Here is a 21,723-nt window from a genome sequence, read left to right on the forward strand (position 1 = left end):
TCTTCTAGCTTTTTCAAGTAGCAATATTTCTCACCTGTGAGAAATGTGGGGGAAGCCTTTTGGGTTTCGTTGTATCAGTGATGGTTTGGTTTTGTTTCTGGGGTGGGGAGGAGAGAAATTCTGGAAGTGGAGGCAAAGACCAACTTTTTCTTCCCCCTTCTCCCTCCTTCCTTTTCCTGCTGCTCCATCCCCATCCCTACCCACACAGCACTACGTTCCAGGGCAGGGGAAGAAACACGCCAAAAAGTTCTGGATCTGGCTCCATAGTCTCCTTGAAGCAGATCTTCCCAGCCTCTGGAGTTGAGCGCTGTGTCAGGGAGGAGTAGCCAGGCCACCCACACCCAGTTTCCAGCCATCTCAAACCAGGAAAAGCAGACTTCCTGCAACAGCCCCACCAGCCATTTTGAATCCCACACATAGTGGGGCCAAAATCACACACATTTTCTTACTGTGGTATGGATCCCAAATCCTGCTGCAGCATCTGAGTTCAGTATGGGATTGTGGGCCATGGTTCCTCTCCTGCTTCATGACAAACACCCCTATTTGACCTGGTCAGGCCTGGCCCTGCTGGTCAGCACGGCATGCAGCAGAATAGGAAATGTAACAATATTTTATTGTAAAGAAGACAAAGGTTTCCAATCTTTTTTTCAGCGACTTGATACTACACTGAAATGAAATGCTGCAGCACATCCAGATGAAACTGTTCAAAACTATGCATCTCTCATGGTCCCTTCAGTAGCCCCTGTCTATCAGTGCAGTGAGGAGAGAGACGGGTTGGGAGAAGAGAGGATCAGAAGAAGGAGAAATGGGGGCTGTATATTATACATGTCACACATTCTTTCTGAAAAGCTGACAGTCTGTGACCAGTGTGTGCTGAGATTATATGTTGTAAGCCACTGTGCTGCGCACACACTTCTCTGACTTTCTATTAAGCTCCTAAACCACTCACTTCACAAACCACTCACTACCCACTCATGTGGTGCATTATCAGTTCCTGGAGCACCTGCCCAAATAAAAAGTGTTCCTAAAACAACCTCTTCAGGAATTAATGCAAACACCTGAGTCATTTAAAATCCTATTTGTTACACATGCACTGGAACTTTCACTACCCCAAGGGGTAGGGAGGGTGTGGAGATGAGATTGTTTTTTCAGCCAAGGAGATGGATAAAGTTTGTGTTAGTTTTGAGGGGAAGGGAGTTTAGTAGCAAAACAATTGGGTGTTTTTCTGCTGGTCACTTGTAAGGTCATCAGGACCAGCTGATGAGAAGTGATATTAACCCAGCCAGTCACTGAACACCCGGAAATGCCCTGTGTTACATTAATTGTTGAGGTCAAACTGTGAAAATTTGGGATACAAAAGGACTTTATTTAGAAGGTTTGATTTTGTTTGTAAGGATACCCATTTCAGTTGGTGTGTGCAGGACATTTCTGAAGGGTTAATTCCCTGCACCTGGGGCCATCAGATTTTGTTTGAATCCTCTCCCAGCATTTCATTCAGCTTGATTTGCTATTTCAGCCAGACTGGCACCTTGCATGTGCACGGTTATTATTCATTTTTATTAATATGGGATTGAAAAATCCACTCATCCAGACTTAGTTGGAAGCTACCCAGAGGAGTACCATTAACTTTTGCAGAATATAAGCATTTATTGAAAATAAAATATGACTTTCTAGTCCTTATGGTAGCAAAGCATTCTTCCAAGTATGAACTATGTATAAGCTGGAGCTATACCATATTCTGTCACCTGCAGATATTTCCATGACTCAAAAACGGGGACTAATTGAGAGGTTAGAGTAGCAGAGACTTCAGAGGAGCTAGGAGACTCTGAGGTAGGACAGTGAGCAGAAAGCAAGAGAAGAAACAGCTACGAAGTGATATTTCACTATTATTATTAGTATCATGCAGCCTAGGAGCCCATTACACTAGGGGCTGTACAAACATCATATTCTATTATAGGAAAAGGAAAAAGTGGAGTGAAGCCAAGGAGGAAAGAAACACAAGGAAGGAAGATGTAGTCAGGTATATTTTAAAGCTGACTAACAGAAAGTTGATTGACACTACGCAACAGTTAAATGTAGTATCATAAACAGTACAGCTCTCTCATATAAATTCAGGCTTCATGGGGAAATGAACTTTGGGTGTATGGAAGGACAGGTATTTTTCACTCTTGCTGGTACACTTTAGTCCTTGGATTAGTGCATTTCAGAAACCCTGTTCAACTGCTGAAGGCAAAAATTCTTTATAATGGGGAAGGAATAGATCCACTGCTTTCCTAGTGAAGAGATGGCAGCGTTAGAATAGATAAAAACACAACCTCTCCTTTGCATTGCTGAACAGTTTACTTAAGTGGAGATATATGGGGAAAAAACAGCACCACTGCAAATGGAGCATATTTTGGTAGTGCAGCCTTTCCAGCCCCATCACAGTACGGTGGATTCCGTGTTTAGACTGCAGAGTGGTACATAAGAGGTTCCAGCTTGTAAAAGAGGAAGATAACATAGGGGCTATCCTGTTAACCTGAGAGGAGAAATGGAGTCATGCCAGATACACTTTTTCTCTAGGCCAGTTAAACTTCTGGACATTTGTGGTAATTTGACTTGAACCAACTCACCAGAGTCTAAAGTGGTGGTTATAATTGCACTGTCCAGAAAATGCTGCAAATGAATTTGGCAGGTGGAAAAAGGCTGTAGTACCTGGATAACTAGACAAGGTACAGAAATATTAGGATTACTGGAAGGCTGAGAAATATGGAAATTTAACTTCTGAATTGCTTTCATGGACAAGGATATTCCCTGTAAAAATTACTTTTAGATATGACCCTAATCACGTAGGAGCAGGCTTCAGAGTTTGATGCTGAGAGCCCTGGCAAAGGAGCAGCTGTGGTAGTTATTGCCACAGATCTGGGGGACAGGGATTACAACTTGACAGAAGCTCAGGCTGAGAGAGAAATCCTGGAAGTAAGGAATAGAATCCAGGAATGGAGTAAATCCAGGGTTTGTGGAAGGAAAAAGAGGCATGAGCATGCATACCCCCTGAAACACTTGCCTGGATGATGGCCCTTTACTGCCTGGATCTCAATAGTTGTCTTTTTATTGTGTACTTTGAAAGAGGAAAAAAATCCATAGAACTGATTAATTTTTAAACTTGTGAAAATCAGCATACTCTTTTTTTAATGGATTTTTATAACTGAGCAATATAGTGTACAATGTATTCAGTGGTGTAGCATGATACTTTCCTACTGGTACTAAGCAGTAATTTTGGTTTGACTTCTTAGTACTAATAATGTCCACCCTCTTTGCTGACAGATGCTAATCTGGAGTACTTCCCACATGGTCAGCTTGCTAGTGCATGCTTGACTTCTAGCCCCCGGACGTTGACATTTGAACCGGAGGCTGGGACCATCCAAGAGGAGAAGATGATTGCCACAGTAGAAAGAGGATGGGGAAAGAAATCCTTGTCTTCTCAAGACAGTGCAATACCTCCGATTAATCTAACAGATGACCAGCTTGCCTCTGGCCTCTATGGTAACTATCTGCAGAGACATAGCTCTGTTCATGCCGATTGTCTTTAATATTCAAACACAGTTGGAGTAAATCATATGGCTCCTCATGTATAATTATAGAGGTAGGAGGAATACGTCCAGAAGAAACAGAAGTGAAAGGGAGGGACATTGTGAGTGCTATCATGTCCCATCGATATTTAATTTTTAAATGGTAGGTTACAGTGTAATGTAAAATGGTTCAGTACAGTTTGTTAATGATTTATCGGACAAAATCTAATAAGAGATAAATGTGGCTTAACATTTGCTACCCTTTAATGCCTGGTACATAGATATTTTATAATTGTAGTGTGTTTAATAAGTTGACTTACTTCAATGAATATTTAAAGTTAAATTCACCAATCTAAATAAACCTAGCCCACTCCTCAGTTAAATGAGTATTTGTCAGACATGTTTCCTGTGAATAGATGTTATATATCTAGCCTTCTGTTCCAACAAATTGGCAACTTCAATGTTGGCACTCAAGTATTTGTCATTTGACACCAAGAATTAGGATTTTCTTGACAGACTAAATGAACCAGTTTCAATGGTCAGAAAATTGACACCAGCAACAAAACAGTAAAAGTGTATCTGTCTCCAGGTTGCCATCAGGCAAACTAAAACACCCCCTTAGATAACCTTATGTCTCAGTTTTCTGCTTCTGGATCTGATTTTCTGGGTAGCTTTTTGTGTTTGTGTTTCCTGCACACAAACAACAAAAGTTTGTTTGTAACTTTAATGTGCCAGTGACTCTGTATAGAAGAAATAAGACAAATCCATCTTAAATCTACAGATTAAATAAAGAACTGTTTGTTTTAAGATGATCTAAAACAAGCAGTTACACCCAAAGGTGGTGCAAAACTTGTACTGATGCATGCATTTGACACTCTTTCCAACAGTATGTGCAAATAATGAAAGTACACTTAAGTCCATCATGAAGAAAAGGGATGGGGAAAAGGATTTGAATGGTGCAAAGAAGAATCTGCAATTTGTCGGTATAAATGGAGGGTAAGAGGAATCCTATCTTTAAAAATATCTGGCTATTCAATTCATCAAAACACTTTTCTTCCTTTTCCCAGGACAAAACAAGGGAAGTGTACATAGTGGTGCAGCAATTCTCTCAGAATTTTGAGAGAGCAATCTTGAAGGGCATGAATTAGAGGGGGAGCGAAATGAAATTTTTGTCTGGGATGATTTTACTGAGACCTTTCATTGCTGTGCCTTGTTTTTGTTTTTGTTTTTATGGAAGCTACCATGTCGCACATGGTCTCAAATCTAAGTTTTTGTGTATATATAAGCTTTTACAAAACTTACTACCAAACAAACAAAAACAAAGACCCATGGGAACACTTCTAATTTTGCTAGAATTGTTTTTCAACAATTTTTAATAAAGAGTGGACAATCAAGATATTGCAGTATTGTGCTATCTGTATGAGATCGAGAAGTGGAGTGAAATTGACTAAAGTAAACATAAGTAGTGAAAAACAAATTTTAGCTTAAAAATCTTTGTTTTAAAATGTTATCAATTTCAGAATGTTACATCAAAGTATCAGCTAAAGAAGGAACTTTCAAATAGCCACATCATTGTCTTTTTTAAATGCTTTGTTTTCAAAGAAAAAGCCAAAGACTTTAAAAGGTAATTGAAAAGTAAAGCCTGAACATTTTACCTACACATTGAACAATTACTTACTATTGTACATAGGGCAAAATCCTGATCCAGTTCTAGTTACAGTTTTGTCATTGCCTGCAGTAGGGCTGAGATTTCACTTGTTTCTGCAGATGTGAGGATGTACATGTAAACAATCACTGAGGATCATGTGTTCTTTAAAAACTCAGTAGAAATCAGGTAATTCATTAGAATCAGTTTCAAAATGGTCTAACCCCCCATTATTTTTAATCTAAAAAGACAAAAGTTTTCCCATCATCATAGCACACAAAAAAAGGTGTGTGGGGAGGAAGATTGCTTCTGATCATAGATAACATTCGCTTGGCAGGGAAAAGGATGGAAGCCCAAGGCAATAAATTCCCCTCTAAGCAGGAGTTCGTCTTTTCCTTGAGCAGCTCAGGTAATATTTAGGGTTGTAAGAAGGTTTCTACAGATAAAAGGGATGTTTCTCTTCCCCCCCCTTCCCCCCCCCGCTATTTGCATTACACAGTTTCAGTCATTGGAAAATGTGAATGTAACGGTCAAAGTGTCAGAGAATATAGTTTAGCAGAGATTTATTGAGGCATTAACTCTTAAATAAGTATTCTGAAATTCTTTAGAAGATTTTTATTCTCATTTTTGACTAGCAAAGAATTTAATGATCAAATCTAATCAGCTGCCTCATTCTCTTGAGTTAATGAAGAATTACCCGGTAATCTAATATTGGATGTTTTGCTAACATTTTTCTGTTGTTTCAATTTTTCTGTGTATGATTAGAATTATCTTCAGAAATTGTCTCACTGACTGGTGTCCTATTGAATTGCTATTTCAGGTCTGAAGCTAAGGCCCCAGTGCACGAGAGCATATCTTTTCAAGAAAACACTAAGAATGTGTCATGGGACATAAGCACATAATTAAAGTTAAGCATGTGCTTAACTGCTTTCCTGAATTGGGGATTTACTGTGCAACCTTTTGTCAAGCTTCTTAATTTCTTTGCATCTCTGCATTTCCCCATCTATGTAAAATGGGGATGATCTTTACCTCAGAGTGGTCTTGATGTTTGATTAATACTTGTAAAAGGCTTTGAGGTTCTTTGGATAGCAATGGATAGTAATATACATGTGCAAAGTATTAGTTTAATCTGGCATTGGTCAAATATCGAATGTCACTGAATGAAATCTTTCATGGAATATTTCTACAACTCTCAATTGCCATCTAGGTATGAAACCACATCGAGTGATGAGTCTAGTTCAGAAGAGAGTTCATCCTCAGAGTCAGATGATGAGTGTGAAGGCAATGAGTATTCCCACCAGGAGGAGAGGTGCAACCGGCATAAGATGGAGGGAGGACATCATGAGCTTAATGCTGAAGATGTTGGGTGTGTTGGGGTGAATGAAGAGGTGCAGGCTCAAGAGAGTGAGCCTGAAAAGGTTGAAATCAGAGAGAGGTGTGGTATATTTCCCTGTTTAATATATAATATGGCGCTAGAGCTGCACGGAGTAGGCCTTTTTATTTTCAGTAGTATATCCTCATCATTGCTAATTACTGTGTTGTGGAAAGCACAAAACTAGACTCTTACTGGCATGCTACCCACTTCCTGTGTCACTAGGTCAATGGAGACTATCATTTAAAAACTGTAATTTTAGGCTTGTTTTGAGTACGCCTCTTCCTGATAGTGTATTCTTCGCTGTTTCCCATTCAACTCTTTGAATACTATACTCAGCGGGCTCCCAATATATAAATACTAAACTTCTCCCAGATTTATCTGCATATGCTTGTTAAAAATGTAGCCTGGGCTGGTAATCCCAGAAGAGAGGGATTGTTACAGTAAAAGGATTCTCTGTGAATAGTAAGAACATATCAGAGGACTATGGTTTCTTGCCACTTTTATTGTTTTTAATTGACTATGTTCTTATAATATACATGCTTGCCCCATGTCCAATTTAAAATAATCCGTTTATAACTAGGTCCAGGTTATTTACAGCTGATACAGGCCATCCCCTGATAACCCATGGCACTCATTCTTAAAAACAAAACAGGATAACACTTTCCTAACCACCTCATCAGAAAAAAGCCAGAGCAAACAGATGAATCTTGCACTAGTCCCTGCAGGTCAACAAACTGAACACTTACCACTCATCCATACTAGTCTTGAACTTGGGCCTGTCATCAGAAATGCCTCAGCTGATTTCAGCCATGATGATGCATTGGCGGGGTGTGGTGTGTCAGGTGGATCAAGTCCCAGACCATGTCAATTAAAGTTTCCATCATGCATTATACAGCATACCACTACCAAGCTTCTTTTTAATAAGGTTGCCTGGTGATGAGCTAGGGAAGAGAGCATTGGACAGGCAATACTTACACTTTACATTGGTGGCAGATAGTACTGTGTTGTTATGTAGCAGGCACCAACCCACAAGTACTGTAAGAATAGAGAGAGGGGTCTTAAATCTGAACCAAGATAAAATACCATTTAACACAAGGTTTGCTAAAATGTAAAATCCCAAGAGTGCACTTACTTGTAAAAATAAATGTGGCGTCATAATGGCCACTGTGCTGCTCCGTGTAGACGTGTCCTATGGAGCTGTGATTCCTAAAGCATTCTAGTGTGTTGTGCATTAATTGGTCTGTGCAGACCCTGCTGGTGTGCACTAGAAGTGCCCTAGTGCACTGTAATATAGTGCAGTTTCAAATAACACTACATTGAGGCACAATAGGGAATTTTTAGTGCTCACCACCAGAGTTTACATGGACCCATTAGTAAGGAACACATTTATGCACTTCAGAAATCACATAATCCCATAGGCTGCGTTGCTGTTCCATGTAGACAAGCCCTTTAGATAATAGTTATTCAGCTGTGGTATTTCAATGGGGATAAAACTTAATAGCAAAACATATTTGTATTTATTTTCTGCTAAATAACAAGTATTCCCCACTACTAAATAGTTAAGGGTTATTAATAAATGTGTTTAGGCGGTGACTTTTAAAGTCTTCTCTATTTTATTTATACAGTGCCATAGGTGGGTCTGACATTTGAGACAAAATAAAAATGACAGGTCTATTCTGCAAGGAACTTGCATTTAAATTTCGATTTAATATGTAGCAAGGGATGATGAAAGGTGAATGGAGAGGGAAGAAGGTTATAGTGGTGAAGTGTATAAGATAAGCCTTTTATTTTTAACCAGATTGGACTGGCTAGGTCAGAGCCCCAGGTGCTGTCCTACAAGCACAGATGCAGTAGGTGTGCAGGAGCATAACCAAAATGTGATTTTTAACATCTGATTTCTTGTGAAGTGTCAAAGCTAGGAAAAACTGCTTTATGTCACTGGAAAGCTAAAACCTCCAACTTTCCCGTGGACGTGTCTTCTATCCCTAGTGCTTCATAAAAGCCTATTGCTTGAAATTGTCACTGGTCTCTCAGACCATGCAAAAACAGGCCATTTCCCACAGACAAGAATGTGATCAGCAACCTGGGCAATTCAACCCCAGTTGCTACATTCATATCTTTTAGTTCTTCTTCTGATTTTAAAATGAATATATTGCAGTTTGGGAACCATGTCAATCATGAGGGATGGGGAAGAGGTCAGTGACGGAAAAGTAACAGGGATTTGAAGGAGCAGAGTGAAATCACATGCTGAACAGGGATTAGCAAGGGTGCTGCTGGCATATGGGGTGTAATGAGAAAAGGCAAGGAGGCAGAGCTTACATTGCTTCTCACCCATTAGTTCGATTTCCTTTTAATGCTGGTAACAGTTACTTCTGAGAGTATAGAATGTAATTGGCATTTCATGTAAAGGGTAAGTGCATCTAAAACTCAGGAGTTAAATATTGCTCAACTTTATTAGTACTAATTATCCTGCTGGGGCATCTGGGAAACCTACTTTTTGTTCTGTGGTTGAAGTGCAATGGTGTAGTCTGTTCTTCTTTTTGCACTGAAAACTGCTGCCAGGATGGATTCCACAGTTCAGCAGTTGTGGCAGGGCTAGAACCATTGGCACCTTTGTAAGTTTTTGAGAAGTTACAAGGTAGAACATTTAAATCAAGAGGAACTAATTTACAAATGCCTTTTTATTTTGGTTTTGCTCCACAGGTATGAATTAAGTGAAAAGATGTTGTCTGCATGTAATCTACTTAAAAACAACCTAGATGATCCCAAAGCCTTAGCCAGCAAAGATATGGTAAGCCCAGTCCAGTGTAAAGTCACTGCTCTGAATGTTTCTCACTTACTCAGTCTCTTTTAGCACAAGTCAGGGTAACTTTCTGTTTTCAGGACTGTAAATTAAATAGTTGGGCTGAATAAGGACTGTCTTTAGACAGTCTCAGAATGTCATTTCTGGTTCCACATCAGAAGACTTTTGTCAACCAACCCATGCATCCTACTGCATGCCAGGAATGTATTCATCCAAAAGACAAGCACATAAAAATAGTATTACTTATTAAAGGGCAGTTTCATTGCATCAGTCCATTCCACTTATATTTTAGAAGGTGTTGTGCTAATGTGCTGGCAAGGTTGGATGTGGATTTGGTAACCACACTCCTGTGGGAAAATATACGGCTTTGGGAGTTAGCATTCCTTTTGATTACAAAAGTACAGAGTATGTTCTGATGTGGAATGTGCTCTGCCTCTTTCCAAACACAGACGTACATACTGTTTCTTTCTCAGTTGTGAAAATAGTCTTAATATAGTGCAAACAAGCAGAATGAGGTTGCTGTGCTAATATTATCTTAAAGAAATAATATAACTTGTTAAATATGGAAATTACCTCCATTTGTGCATTTTGTGTGGGTTTTCTGAAGATGAATGAATGTGGATTGCTATAAATATAATGTGAAATTATGTTCTGTACTTACAGCTATAGCTTTATAACTGGAGGAGGTGTGAGATACAATTATCAAATGCCTGACTGCCAGTCATGGGAAGCACTGCAGCTCCTGATTTCCAGGTGCTCAGTACCTCTGATAATCAGGCCAAAGGTCTCTAACCTAATGTCTTTCTAGTTCTGATTTGGGCCAGACATTGTTGGTTAATGTATGGGTGACATATAGTTGTAATCTCTATATTTAGTCCTGCCTGCTCTGGTAGTTTTTCGTGAAAAGAACAAACTTTCAAGCATAGTGGGTGTTAAAAGTGTCCATAATGAGATAATCAGACGATTGTTTTTGCCCAGCAAGGGTAATCTGAACTTGTGTGTTGTTATGTTTCATGCTCAAACTGTTTGCAAGCACAAGTGGTTCTCTGTAGTCGAGAACTCCAGTCTAATCCGCTCTAGTTCTCTTTATCTGCAAGCTAGAAATGAACCTTGTGCAAAATGTTCAAACTTGGGCATCCAACGTTAGTCACCTAAATAAGTGGTCTGATCTTTTACCAAGGTATTGAGCATTCTTAGCTCCCAATTGTATTAGTGGGAGCTGCCGGACACTTTTATTTAGATGCCTAAAATGATGTGCCTGAATGTAGGCATCCACATGTAGAAAGCATTGTCCTTATTCACAGTTTGATATTTGCTATTTACAAAACAGTATATTGGTGAAATGTTGGTGCATACTGCTTTCTAAAGTAAGAACATATTTCTGTTTGTAACACTAAAGGGCATTCTGTATTAATAATTATTGTCTGAGTGTTTCTCTTTGGTAGTGCCCACAATATGCTAGGTGTTATATAAACAAAAGGGACTATACTAACAGTTTACATCCTAAAAGTTGTATGTTATCAAGCATAATGCCATGGCTTAGGTAATAAAACAAGACATAAAGGAAAACACTATCCTTCCTTTGAGACGCTTACAGTCTCTGGCCCTGATTCTGTCTCAAGATCTGCTAACGCAAGTGCCAGGGGCAGCACCAGCAAATACTGATGCAGTATAAGGGCCTAAAGAAACTGAGTGAATACACCATTGATTGCCCCTGAATTTCTTGATGAGAGTTAAGTTTCCCTGTCTGTGAGGCTTTGTATTGAAGGGAGCAGTGCTGGGGAGAGACCAGAACTAGAGAATGGAGAGGGAGGGAAGGGAGAAATATCTGAGTCCTTCCAGGTTAGAATGAAGACACCTTGGTGAGGCAACATAGGGAAGCTTGCACTGTAGCTGTGTACTTAAAAAACTTCAATGTCCATTGCCATTAGTCTGGGACATTTCCCTAAAACAAGACTAATAGATACACTTAGTTATTAACTGTGTAAGGAGAGAGTTACCATCCCAAGCTCTGCTCCTATCAGTCAACACTTGATACCTGTGAGTTCTGGTGCCAGTCGTTTGTCGAACTTAGGCAAGCTTCCTGGAAATTAGGTGAGATGGGTAGAAATTAAGAACCTCTGAGTTTCACGTGGAGATTTCTGGGAGGAGAAGATTTAATTGTTATTTCTTGGGTTTGAGTTGAATACTTTCTGCCCACATATGACTAAAGAAGTCTTGGTTTCCTGAACTGCCAGCTCATGGGCCAGAAAACACTATAAATAGTGCATCCATCTGAAAAGCTTTTTGTCTTGTTTTTGGCAGAGATTTTGTTTAAATACCATCCAGCATGAGTGGTTTCGTGTATCAAGTCAAAAGTCAGCTGTTCCTGCAATGGTTGGAGATTACATAGCTGCTTTTGAAGAGCTTTCTCCCCCTGTCCTCCGACACATAATCAACATGGCAGATGGGAATGGCAACACAGCTCTGCATTATAGTGTGTCACACTCTAACTTTGAGATTGTAAAGCTACTTTTGGATGCAAGTAGGTTGGCTGTTTTTGAGGGGATTTTGGGATGGTGGTTGTTTGTTTGTTTGTTTGTTTGTTTGTTTGTTTTGTGCATGATCCTCACAGGCAACATCCTGCTGGTCAGCTCCAGAATTCTAGGTTTGGGCTTCCTCCAGCAGAATTCCTCCAGAATTTTAATTCTAGAACAGCACAGTACAATTTCACACTAAAACAGCACTGGGAAGTAGGAATTCCAGACTTGCTTTAGAGGTGATGGTTTTTGTTTAACTTGCAGAAGAGAAGGCAGTGTTGTCTACTTGTTAGACTAGGCAACTGGCATCTAGATTCATAGGTTAGATTCCAGACTTTTGCCAGTGCCTTGCTGAATGGCTAATCTAGCCACTGACTTAGGGGTAGAGCCTGGCCACTACCTCAGCACCTGTTCACTGCCCTGATGGCAAATGGAGACTGTAAAGGTGCAGCAGCAGCCAGGGGAGAGTTTCCCTAGCACAGGAGCAATGTGGGGCTGCCACATGTAGCCCTATGCTGCCACCTTTGCAGCCCAGCGTAAGCGGGGGAGGGAAGGAAGGAAGGAGCGGTAGGAGCGAGAGTTGCCATAGTGACTGCTTTGGGCTGCAGTTCAGGCAGTGGACAGCCCAGGTAAGACTGCTGTAAATTAGAGCTGGCCCCCGGCAGAAGGTGGATAGCATAAGGGTAAGCCAGACCCCACCCCACCTCACATGGGCTGTGCCCAATGTGAGGTACAGAACAGAATTTGTCCCTGCAAAATAGCTATAATACTTACCTGCTGGTGTAGAAAGGCTTGATTAATGCTAGTAAAGTGGTTTGAGGTTCCCAAATGAAAGGTGCTGTGCTAATGATTGTTCAACAACAAAAATAGAAACACCAGCTAGAGAATGAACGGATCTTAATGTAATGTAACAATGCAGCACATTCAGCACCAAAGACTTCCTCGTCCGTTGACAGGAAAACAAGCACTTCAAATGCTGTAGGCTGGCTTGAACGCAGGCTGGGTGGAAGCAGTGAGTCACTGCAGGAGAATGTGGGCAATGTCTAGGGCACAGTGAAATGTGACAGGACTGAGTCCTGTAAGCTCTAGACTGTTGGAAAGAATTTTCTCTCTTACCTTCCTGAATATATCAAGGTAGCATGAGCTCGCTGCTGCTGTGTGGGAAGTCATTGTTCTTCAGGCCACAGTAGCCAGTGTAGTTGCATTAGTAATTAAATGAAGTGACTGGAATTGGAAATGCCAACTATTATGGGCTAGTGCCGTGTGAAAAGGATTGTTGAACCAGGCATCCTGTTAAAAGGTTTAAACATAGTGGAATTCCTTCGTAAGTGTCCATGTGGACATCCCTTCCTTTAATTACTGTATATGAATGGTCACTAGGTGCATGAAACAGTGAACTTCCCCAATCAGGTATGTGCGTAGGTGCAAAAGCCCCAGCTGGCAAGGATGGAGTGAGTTGTAATAGCGCACAGTGTCTCTCAACCTTTTGCAATCTGTCACCCAGTGTTACAATAGAAAAAAGGTTCAGGACCCTTCCCTCCCATCTAGCTATAAAGAAAGGGAGGGTAGTTGAGAACTCATTTCCTATGAGGCATTTTAATGCTTAGGCAGACCAGTCAAGTAAGAACGGCTTCAGCTGGCACTACCACAAGGTGTAGCATCTATCACCCACAGCGAGTAGCACTTAATAGGGGTCAGATTCTTTTCTGCCCTTTGAAAACCTTTGATCCTTTCAGCTGAATTCCCTTTCAGCTGGTAACTGAGGGGACAGCATATTGGCACTGGAAAACAAGCATGGATCTCTGTAGTTGGTTATAGTCAGTATAATTGACTTCTGCCACTCTGAGAGGTGGATGCATATGTTTTCTCACACCTTCCCATCCTGCTTTTTCTTCCCTCATCGCTTTTGCAAATGCCATTTTTGTCTGAAAAACAGAGAGAAACATGAAGATGTTGCTCTGAATTTTTTTTCCAGAGGTAAATCTGCAGTGGAGCTGAAACTTCAAGCCTCTTACAGAAACCTTATATAAATCCCCTCTTGCCCTCCAAATGATGATTAAAATATGAACACATTCAAAAGGTACTGGATGGTTAATGAGTTCTAGCCCCACTGAACTCAAGAATTTTAGGAATAGAAAACAAATTAGAACAGAAAGAACAGCTCTATTAGTTCCCGACACCTCCTCAGAGGACTTACTGTATTTGTTCCCAGATAAGTAGTTGTTAGAGCTGGAAACCTTTTAACTGGAAAGCCTTTTCTAAAGCTCCAAAACAGGTCAGAGTAGCTTGTGCAAAACGTTAAAATGGCTAGCACCAATGTAAGCAGCTAAAGGAAAATGTGCTGTAGGGGAACCTTTTGGTCTTGAATTTTATTGGCCAAAATCACTGGCTATTTCATTTTTGGAATGAAGATTCCATAAATGTAATTAACAGGCTCATCCAGATGGCCTGTCCCAAATTCCAACCCGAGGCTGGTATTGTATGTAATATTCTTGTAAAATTTCCAATCATTTTTTTTAAATTTAACTGTGCCTCAACAGTGCAAATAAATTGCTTCATGTCCTTTCTGTGGCACATATGTCATACATGTAATGAAGAATTATTTTCTTTCTTTGGTTCAAGAACATCCTTTTTTCCTTAGCTTTCCTTTAAATCGCTTTCATTATGTGCGCGACTGCTGCAGATTCAATAGGCTGTTCTAATACGAATTTATTCAGTTCATTAGTACAATTCCTGCTTTGCAAAGAAACTATCTCATTCCTCTGCAGATGTTTGTAACGTAAATCATCAGAACAAGGCTGGCTATACTCCCATCATGCTGGCTGCTCTTGCAGCTGTGGAGGCTGCGAAAGACATGCAAATAGTGGAAGAACTCTTCGGCTGTGGGGACGTGAATGCTAAAGCCAGTCAGGTCAGTACTGTCGCACTCAGATACTATTCAAGGCTGTTTTGCTTTGGAAATTGAATATAAAGTTGCCTTTATTGCAACTGCAGAGCAGATGTGTGACTTTCCATTAGTTCAGAGTTTGCACTGACTGTACGCAGCCAGTCACTGCCTCTTGACATCTCTGTGTATGGTTTTAGTTCCTGTTTACAAAATGCAGCCATGGAAAAATATTTGAGCTTTAAATAAGATTTTTCTTTTTCAAGTGCCTCAACTGTCCCTTTTCAATTTTGGGGGGGCACAGTGTGGAAAAACAAAACTGAATTTTGGGAGAAGTTTGTAAACTGTAGAACTCGTAGTTCATTATACTTTGTGAGATATTGTTATCCCCAACTTTTTCTCCTAAAGCGAATCTTTTCTTGTGATAGTTTTGACTTCTTTCAGCAGTTGCAGATGAGAGTGAGTATGTGCATGTGCTTGGTTGGTTGGTAATTTTTGCCAACCAAATTTTGTGATTTTCCTCGCAGGCCGGCCAAACTGCTCTGATGCTGGCAGTAAGTCATGGACGGATAGACATGGTTAAAGCTCTGCTGGCCTGTGGTGCAGATGTCAATATCCAGGATGATGAGGGCTCTACTGCTCTGATGTGTGCTAGTGAACATGGACATGTAGAGATAGTGAAGCTCTTGCTGGCTCAACTTGGATGTAATGGCACCCTGCAGGACAATGTGAGTTGCCTTTCCAGACACTGCTCTGCCTTTCCACGAGATAACTTTTGGAATGTCGATTTATTTTTGACTGAATGGAGAGATTCAAAGATCTACTTACATGAAATTTATGGCTGACAACCTAAAGTAGAAATGCCAGAATCTTCTTATTAGTCATAGTGCATGCTGTGATTATTTTTCTTTTAAATACATGATTTTCTGAGCACTTCCAAAAATCAGGTCATTCTTATTAAGGTGCCTAAACCTAGATGCTCAACTTCATGCATACAGGTTTGAGGGCGAGAATTGGCCTTAGTCCTCAAACCTCATTTTTTTACTGAATGATTTAAAGACTTGTGAGAAATCCTTTAAAAAAAAACAACCTAATTTTCCATATATTACTTTCTCCTATGATTTAATAGTCCTCCTTCAGTGCTTCTGTATGATCATGACAAATAATCAAAATGCTGACTGTTCTTCGTAAGTTCTTCTCTTGCCCAAAGCAGTGATGCCGTGAGTTTGTGACTGTCATTTTGCCATCTCCAACCATTGAACAACATTACACATTTGTTCATTGTTGAGGCAATGTATGTGCTCAACTGCGAATGATATGCTTGTATATTTCTTGGTAAGAAAAGATCAGTGCACCCTGTGTGAGTAGATAGAGGGTTTGATCAATAGATCCTTTAAAACTTGAGACTGTCTTGTCTGAGTATTATGGTTCTGTTCTTGGTGACAGAATTGTTCCAGGGTATGTTTGGATTCTAGCTATTACAGTCACCCAATTATTCACTTTCAGCCCTTACACAAAATCTGGTGTTTTTTTTTAATTTGGGGGTTTAACTTCCCTGTACAACAGTTATAACACTTCCAGTGCATCCTCCTTAGTCAGGAAGCTCAGCTGGTTTTACTGCCCTCAAAGTGAGTGGCCTTATAGGCCAAGTCTACATTGAGATAAAAAACCCGTGGCTGGCCCAAGTCTGCTCACTCTGGCTAATGGGGGTTGGGCTCTGAAGCTGAAAAATTGCTGTGTTCAGGCCCTGTCTGGGAGCCCGAGCTTTGGGACCCTGCAAGGGTGGAGGGTCCCAGATCTCAGGCTCGAGCCCAAGTCCAAACATCTACACAGCAATTTTTAGCTCCACAGCCTGAGCCTGAGTCAGCTGGCCCGGGCCAGTTACAGCTATTCCGTGAGGCTTATATCCCTATATAGATGTACCCATAGATATGTGAGTGAGGTTACCTTGGTGTAACAGATCCCTTCTTAAAGCAGTCCAGGGCCACTGGAAATGGGCTAATTTTGAACAGACTGTCAACTTTTTGTTGCTCACCTTGGTGGTGCCTAAAATATAGGCGATGCTATGGCACCAGCCCTGGCTTAGGTACTATGGTGCTGACACTTAATCAAGCCATTCAGCTGTAGATCTGTTGATATTAAATTACCTCCAGTTCTTTTGATATGGGTAAGCACCTTGCTTGCAATGAAGGATACTCTGGCATTTTTAAGGAAGGATTATATTTCTACTGGTCCCCTTTAGTGACCAAGAATTTGGTTTCCAGCTGCCATTATGGAAATGAGCTCTGTGCTATTGATTTGTGCCATCTTGCTAATGATTCAGGAACTTTGCTGAATGCTTCCTGCTTTTCCAGGACAAATCTGTGTACATCACAAATGTACCAGTGTTCCTTGCTCAGCACCAATATCCTAGTGGTTGACCACCCCACCTCCTGTCCATTCAGTAGAATTAAACATGTTAATCACTCATCACCACCTGATAAGGAAGCATTTCACTTAAAGGTGGCTCATGCAAAGATCAAGGCTGCAGCTTCCTTTAGATTGGTCTTGACTGCTCTAATACCAAATGCCCCAGCAATAGTTAACAAGCCTGCTCTTCCCAAACATTTAACTGTGATGCCAGTCATAACGCTGGTGTTGTAGTGGAAACTTGTGTGGACAAGGAAAGAAGAGGGTGGCAGCACACTGGTGAGCTCTGGTGATATCAGGGCTGTTATTGGCAAATCCCCTCATGCCTTGTGAGCTAAAAATCACTGGTCAGCATGTGCTATGGCTGAGTGATGCCTGCATCTGTCACAGGAGCTCGACCTCAGGAGGGGAAGCAAACGCTAGCTGCACAGGAGGGAGACTCGGGGCAGGGAGAACCTCTCTCTTGACTAACTTGTGTGCTGTGCAGAAGGGGTTCAGAGATAAGGAGTCAGCTGTCACTCTGTCTGGAATGGCTCACGACTGTGGATGCCACCCTCAGGGCAGACTGTCAAGAACCAGGGCACGAACCTCAAATGGGTTGTGAGCTCTGTGCTTAGATTTCACCAACCAAGTAACAAGTGTGAACACCTCCAGCACTATAACAGCCTTAATAGTCAGCCTTGGGAATGCCAATCTGTCTTGCGGCAAGCCTGCCTCTGTGATAGCTGGTCCCTTACACCAAAAATCACAACAATATTCAGGTTAGTGCCAGTCCCAAAGGACCAACCACTTATGCAGGTCAAGTGCACCCTACATCTTTCACTAAAGACAACACTTGCAGCCAATCCTATTATAAATTATTTAACAGTTTATTAACTAGGAAAAAGAAATAAGAGATTTATTTATAGGGTTAAAGCAGGTAAACACACACATAAATGAGGTACAATCTTAAGTTCCCCTCTGATTTTGAAATAAATAAAATATCTTGTGATGCAAGAAAATAATATCTGTAAAGGACAACATTCATGGATAGACTCTCAGCCAGGTGCACTTGGAATTAGGAATGCAGCTGCTCTTACTCTTAATTGGAGTTATAACACTGCTAATTCTCATTGTATCTGATTAATTTTTATCCCTCCCTTCACTTCACTTCCCCTTCCCACCAACAATGCCATTTCTCTCAAGCAAATTCAGACCAATCTCCTGAAATCACTGGTCTTACACAGAATTACTTGTAACGTTATTGTGGTAATGGCACACTCATTCTTTCTCAGCTATAATCCAGTCCCCTTGTTGAGAGAAATTATGAGGCCCTCTGGCACTTGGATTGCCTCATAAAACAGAAGCACAAGGCTTGTTGTCACTTAATTATAATAAAGGAAATTAAACAGGACCCTAAATTAGGCTGACTGTTTAAGCAATAGGGCCTCATTTCAGTAACTTCTATTCTCTGTAGACTGAAGGAGCTTTTAAGGGGCTTGATAATGCACCCGAGCATTAATTTTTTTTTTCTTTTTTATTCTTTAAGGATGGCAGCACAGCACTTTCGATAGCCCTGGAAGCTGGACACAAGGACATAGCAGTTCTTCTTTATGCTCATGTAAACTTTTCCAAACCCCAGTCGCCGGTTAGTATGTTAAATGTTCCTGATTGCTGAACACTGAGTTCACCTGGTATCTCTCTGTTCTTGAGACTAAATATTGAAAAAAATATCATGTGGTTAGTGTCTGGAGAGGCCATGCTTTAACCAAAGAATTTTTTAGAGAGAAGAGGTTGGTGAGGTAATATCTTTTAGGGGACCAACTTACATTACCTCACCCACCTTTTCTCTCTAGTATCCTGGGACCAACCTTGCTATAACAACACTGCATACAAAGAACTTCAACAGCGCTATGTAGGTGATCTGTCTGTGAATATGCTGCCTATCACTGCATGCACGAATGCATGTAGCTTGTGGGTATCTCCTGTTTGGTAAATACTTAGCTTCTGAAAGGTATTGGGTGGGCAGTACAGGATAGGACAATCTGTGTTTATCCACAAGACAACTTTTAAGCAAATAGTGCAATACAGACCAGGACAGCCTGGACCCTGGCAAGAGGATACTTCCTCCCCTTTCTCTCTGGGTGAGGACAATTCATCGTCTGTGTTAAATCAGACATGTACGTAGACTGGCCAATGTACAAAGTTTCTTTTGCATAATTGTGATGCCTATTACAGAGCAAGTCATCAAAGCAAGGTCAGCTCTAGTTTTGTTGCAAGCCTATGCAAACTGGCAAATATCCACCAACTCTCACAGTCTGCACTTGTCTTCATGATAAACAGTTCCTAGATGTTTTACTGCCGATAATACCGTGCTGCTTCAGACACTAGGCTATATGTAGCCAGCACAGCTGCTCCTGGACTGAAACAAAACACATTACTTGTTCTATATAGGTTAAATTATAATTGCTGCTTTCATAAACTGAAGGGACAGCGGCTCATGTGCAGTCTGTTTAATCTCTTTAATTAGCTGAATTCAGTTAACTAACTGTTCTTCCCTTTCCCCTTTCTAGAGCACACCTAGGCTCAGCAGAAAGACATCTCCTGGTCCTACCCGCAGAGCCACGTTTGATTAGTAATGCACAAATATCTGTAAATCTTAATGCCATCTCTAAGCTGCTAATTGTTACTGTATTACAGAGACAGATACTGAATGTAATTGTCTTGTGCCTGAACTCACCAGCAAATTGAAAGCAGAAAATAGTGCTAAAGATAGAAGACTATAAACTTGAAGAAAGCATACAGTTAGTAGTCTCCTGGTAACATAGCCTGAACCATTCTTTTGTCATCTATCCATCGTTGCAGGATACAGCATAAATCCTGTTTCTCTTTGTGGTAGAGTCTGTTCCGTTGCATTATGTACAGTTTAGGAATTTTAAGCTATCTTCACAGGTATGAGTGTGTGTGTCCGTCCCCCCCCCCCCCCCCTTGGACAAGTGTCATAGCCTCCAGGGCACTTTTTAATTGTTCTTTAAAATATTTATATTTACTGTACATGGAGCTATTGGCAATTATTATTTTCATAAATGTCATTCCAATATGATTTTGAGTTCTTTTTAATTATAAAAATTGCAATTGCTTATATAGTCAGCTTTTTGGAGCTTGGGCTGGTGGGTTGATGGTTTAGAAATAGAAGAAGGGCTCTCTGTCATGTCTGAAATTAGCTAAATAAATGAGTTGTCACCAGTTGGATGTATTGTATAACTTTTATATTAAAGATAATTGTATCTATAAAATTAAATCGCACAGTATTTTCAACATTTTATATTCTCTAGTAATTAAAAACTATATGAAGAATTACATGTATTGTTACTATATTTTTATTAATTATGTGTCAGTGTCCATAGGATCCATACATAATGTTTATCAGAGAATAAAATTAGAAGTCTCGGCTATATGTTCCTCTCTAACAGAATTAAGTAGTTCTCAGTGCATATTTATGGAATACTATTACCTTGTCACATTCACTTTAGTCATATGTATTTAAATGTTTGAAGTGCCTTAGACTCTTGCCATATTTTCAAATAAAATTTCATTATGCTGTTATACTCCTCTGCTACTTTAGTTGTGATCTACCATCATCCAAAAAGCTGTGAATTACAACTGCAGTAGTGAAGCATGCTGGATTGATCGAGTCAAAGCTGTGATGAGTGGATAGTTCAACACTCTGAGGTTACTGTTAACATTGTCAGCTGACATCACTCATTCATCTCCTATAGCCCTGATCAGGTTATATTTGGTAGCTATAGGTTTTAAGAGTTTCAGTAGGCAAACAAGTCCTTGTCTGGCCATCTCCATGAGATGAGGCTGTAACGTGGGATCATTTTGTCTCAGATTGCTGTTGTCATGAAACGTACAATTGAAAATCTAGTTTCACAAGTTTTAAAATGTTATTGATGTTGGTCAATTTTCACATTTTATACATCTAATCTTTCAACTGAATGTCATTATTAATAATCCTTACCGCTGATGTTGCCAGCACCTTTTATCTGAGGGTAACAAGGCACATCACAGAGAGGGACAGATGTCCTGATCCCTTTCTAATGGACAGGGAAATTGGGGGCACAGGGAGAAATGAAGTGACTTTCAGCAAGTCAGTGGCAAAGCAGGAGTAGAATCCAGGTGTGCTGGCTAACATCAAGGCTATGCAGCCTAATATCACTAATAAAGGAATCTTAGAGGCTTTTTTAATGGTGTTGCTAGGGCAGGATAATGGCTAGAATGAGTCATTCCTTAAAGTGTGAAGAAAGAGTTTTTGAAATTCTTCAACAGAAGTCCTTCAGCTGATTAACCCTACGGAGGTGGCTTCACCCAGGTGGTCAGCATCCTGTATCTGAGGAGCCACACCGCAAAGCCCTACCCCACTTCCTGTGTCGTCACTGGTGCTGCACTCACCTGTGTGTGTCATTAGCACTTGCGGGAGCATGTCCCATGGTTCTTAGTGCTGTAGTGAGTTGAGACAATCTGATTCTTTCCCCGTGAATCGTGGAAAAACTTG

The 21,723-nt window shown here is 40.5% G+C and overlaps 1 protein-coding gene across 2 annotated transcripts in view; it reads left to right on the forward strand.

The window, feature by feature from the left end:
* KANK1 (KN motif and ankyrin repeat domains 1) overlaps positions 1-20,773 on the forward strand; it is a 179,725-nt gene extending 158,952 nt beyond the window's left edge. For both annotated transcript variants that reach the window (XM_030567139.1, XM_030567138.1), the window contains 9 exons: positions 3,307-3,525; positions 4,439-4,547; positions 6,404-6,631; positions 9,275-9,362; positions 11,679-11,898; positions 14,662-14,804; positions 15,305-15,505; positions 18,715-18,813; positions 19,739-20,773. In XM_030567139.1, the coding sequence (XP_030422999.1) occupies positions 3,307-3,525; positions 4,439-4,547; positions 6,404-6,631; positions 9,275-9,362; positions 11,679-11,898; positions 14,662-14,804; positions 15,305-15,505; positions 18,715-18,813; positions 19,739-19,801 (1,370 nt within the window). In that variant the 3' untranslated portion in view covers positions 19,802-20,773. The remainder of the gene's footprint in view (positions 1-3,306; positions 3,526-4,438; positions 4,548-6,403; positions 6,632-9,274; positions 9,363-11,678; positions 11,899-14,661; positions 14,805-15,304; positions 15,506-18,714; positions 18,814-19,738) is intronic.
* The last annotated feature ends 950 nt before the right edge of the window (positions 20,774-21,723 follow it).

The sequence above is a fragment of the Gopherus evgoodei genome, chromosome 6 (assembly GCF_007399415.2).
Source record: "Gopherus evgoodei ecotype Sinaloan lineage chromosome 6, rGopEvg1_v1.p, whole genome shotgun sequence".
NCBI classification, from domain to species: domain Eukaryota; kingdom Metazoa; phylum Chordata; order Testudines; family Testudinidae; genus Gopherus; species Gopherus evgoodei.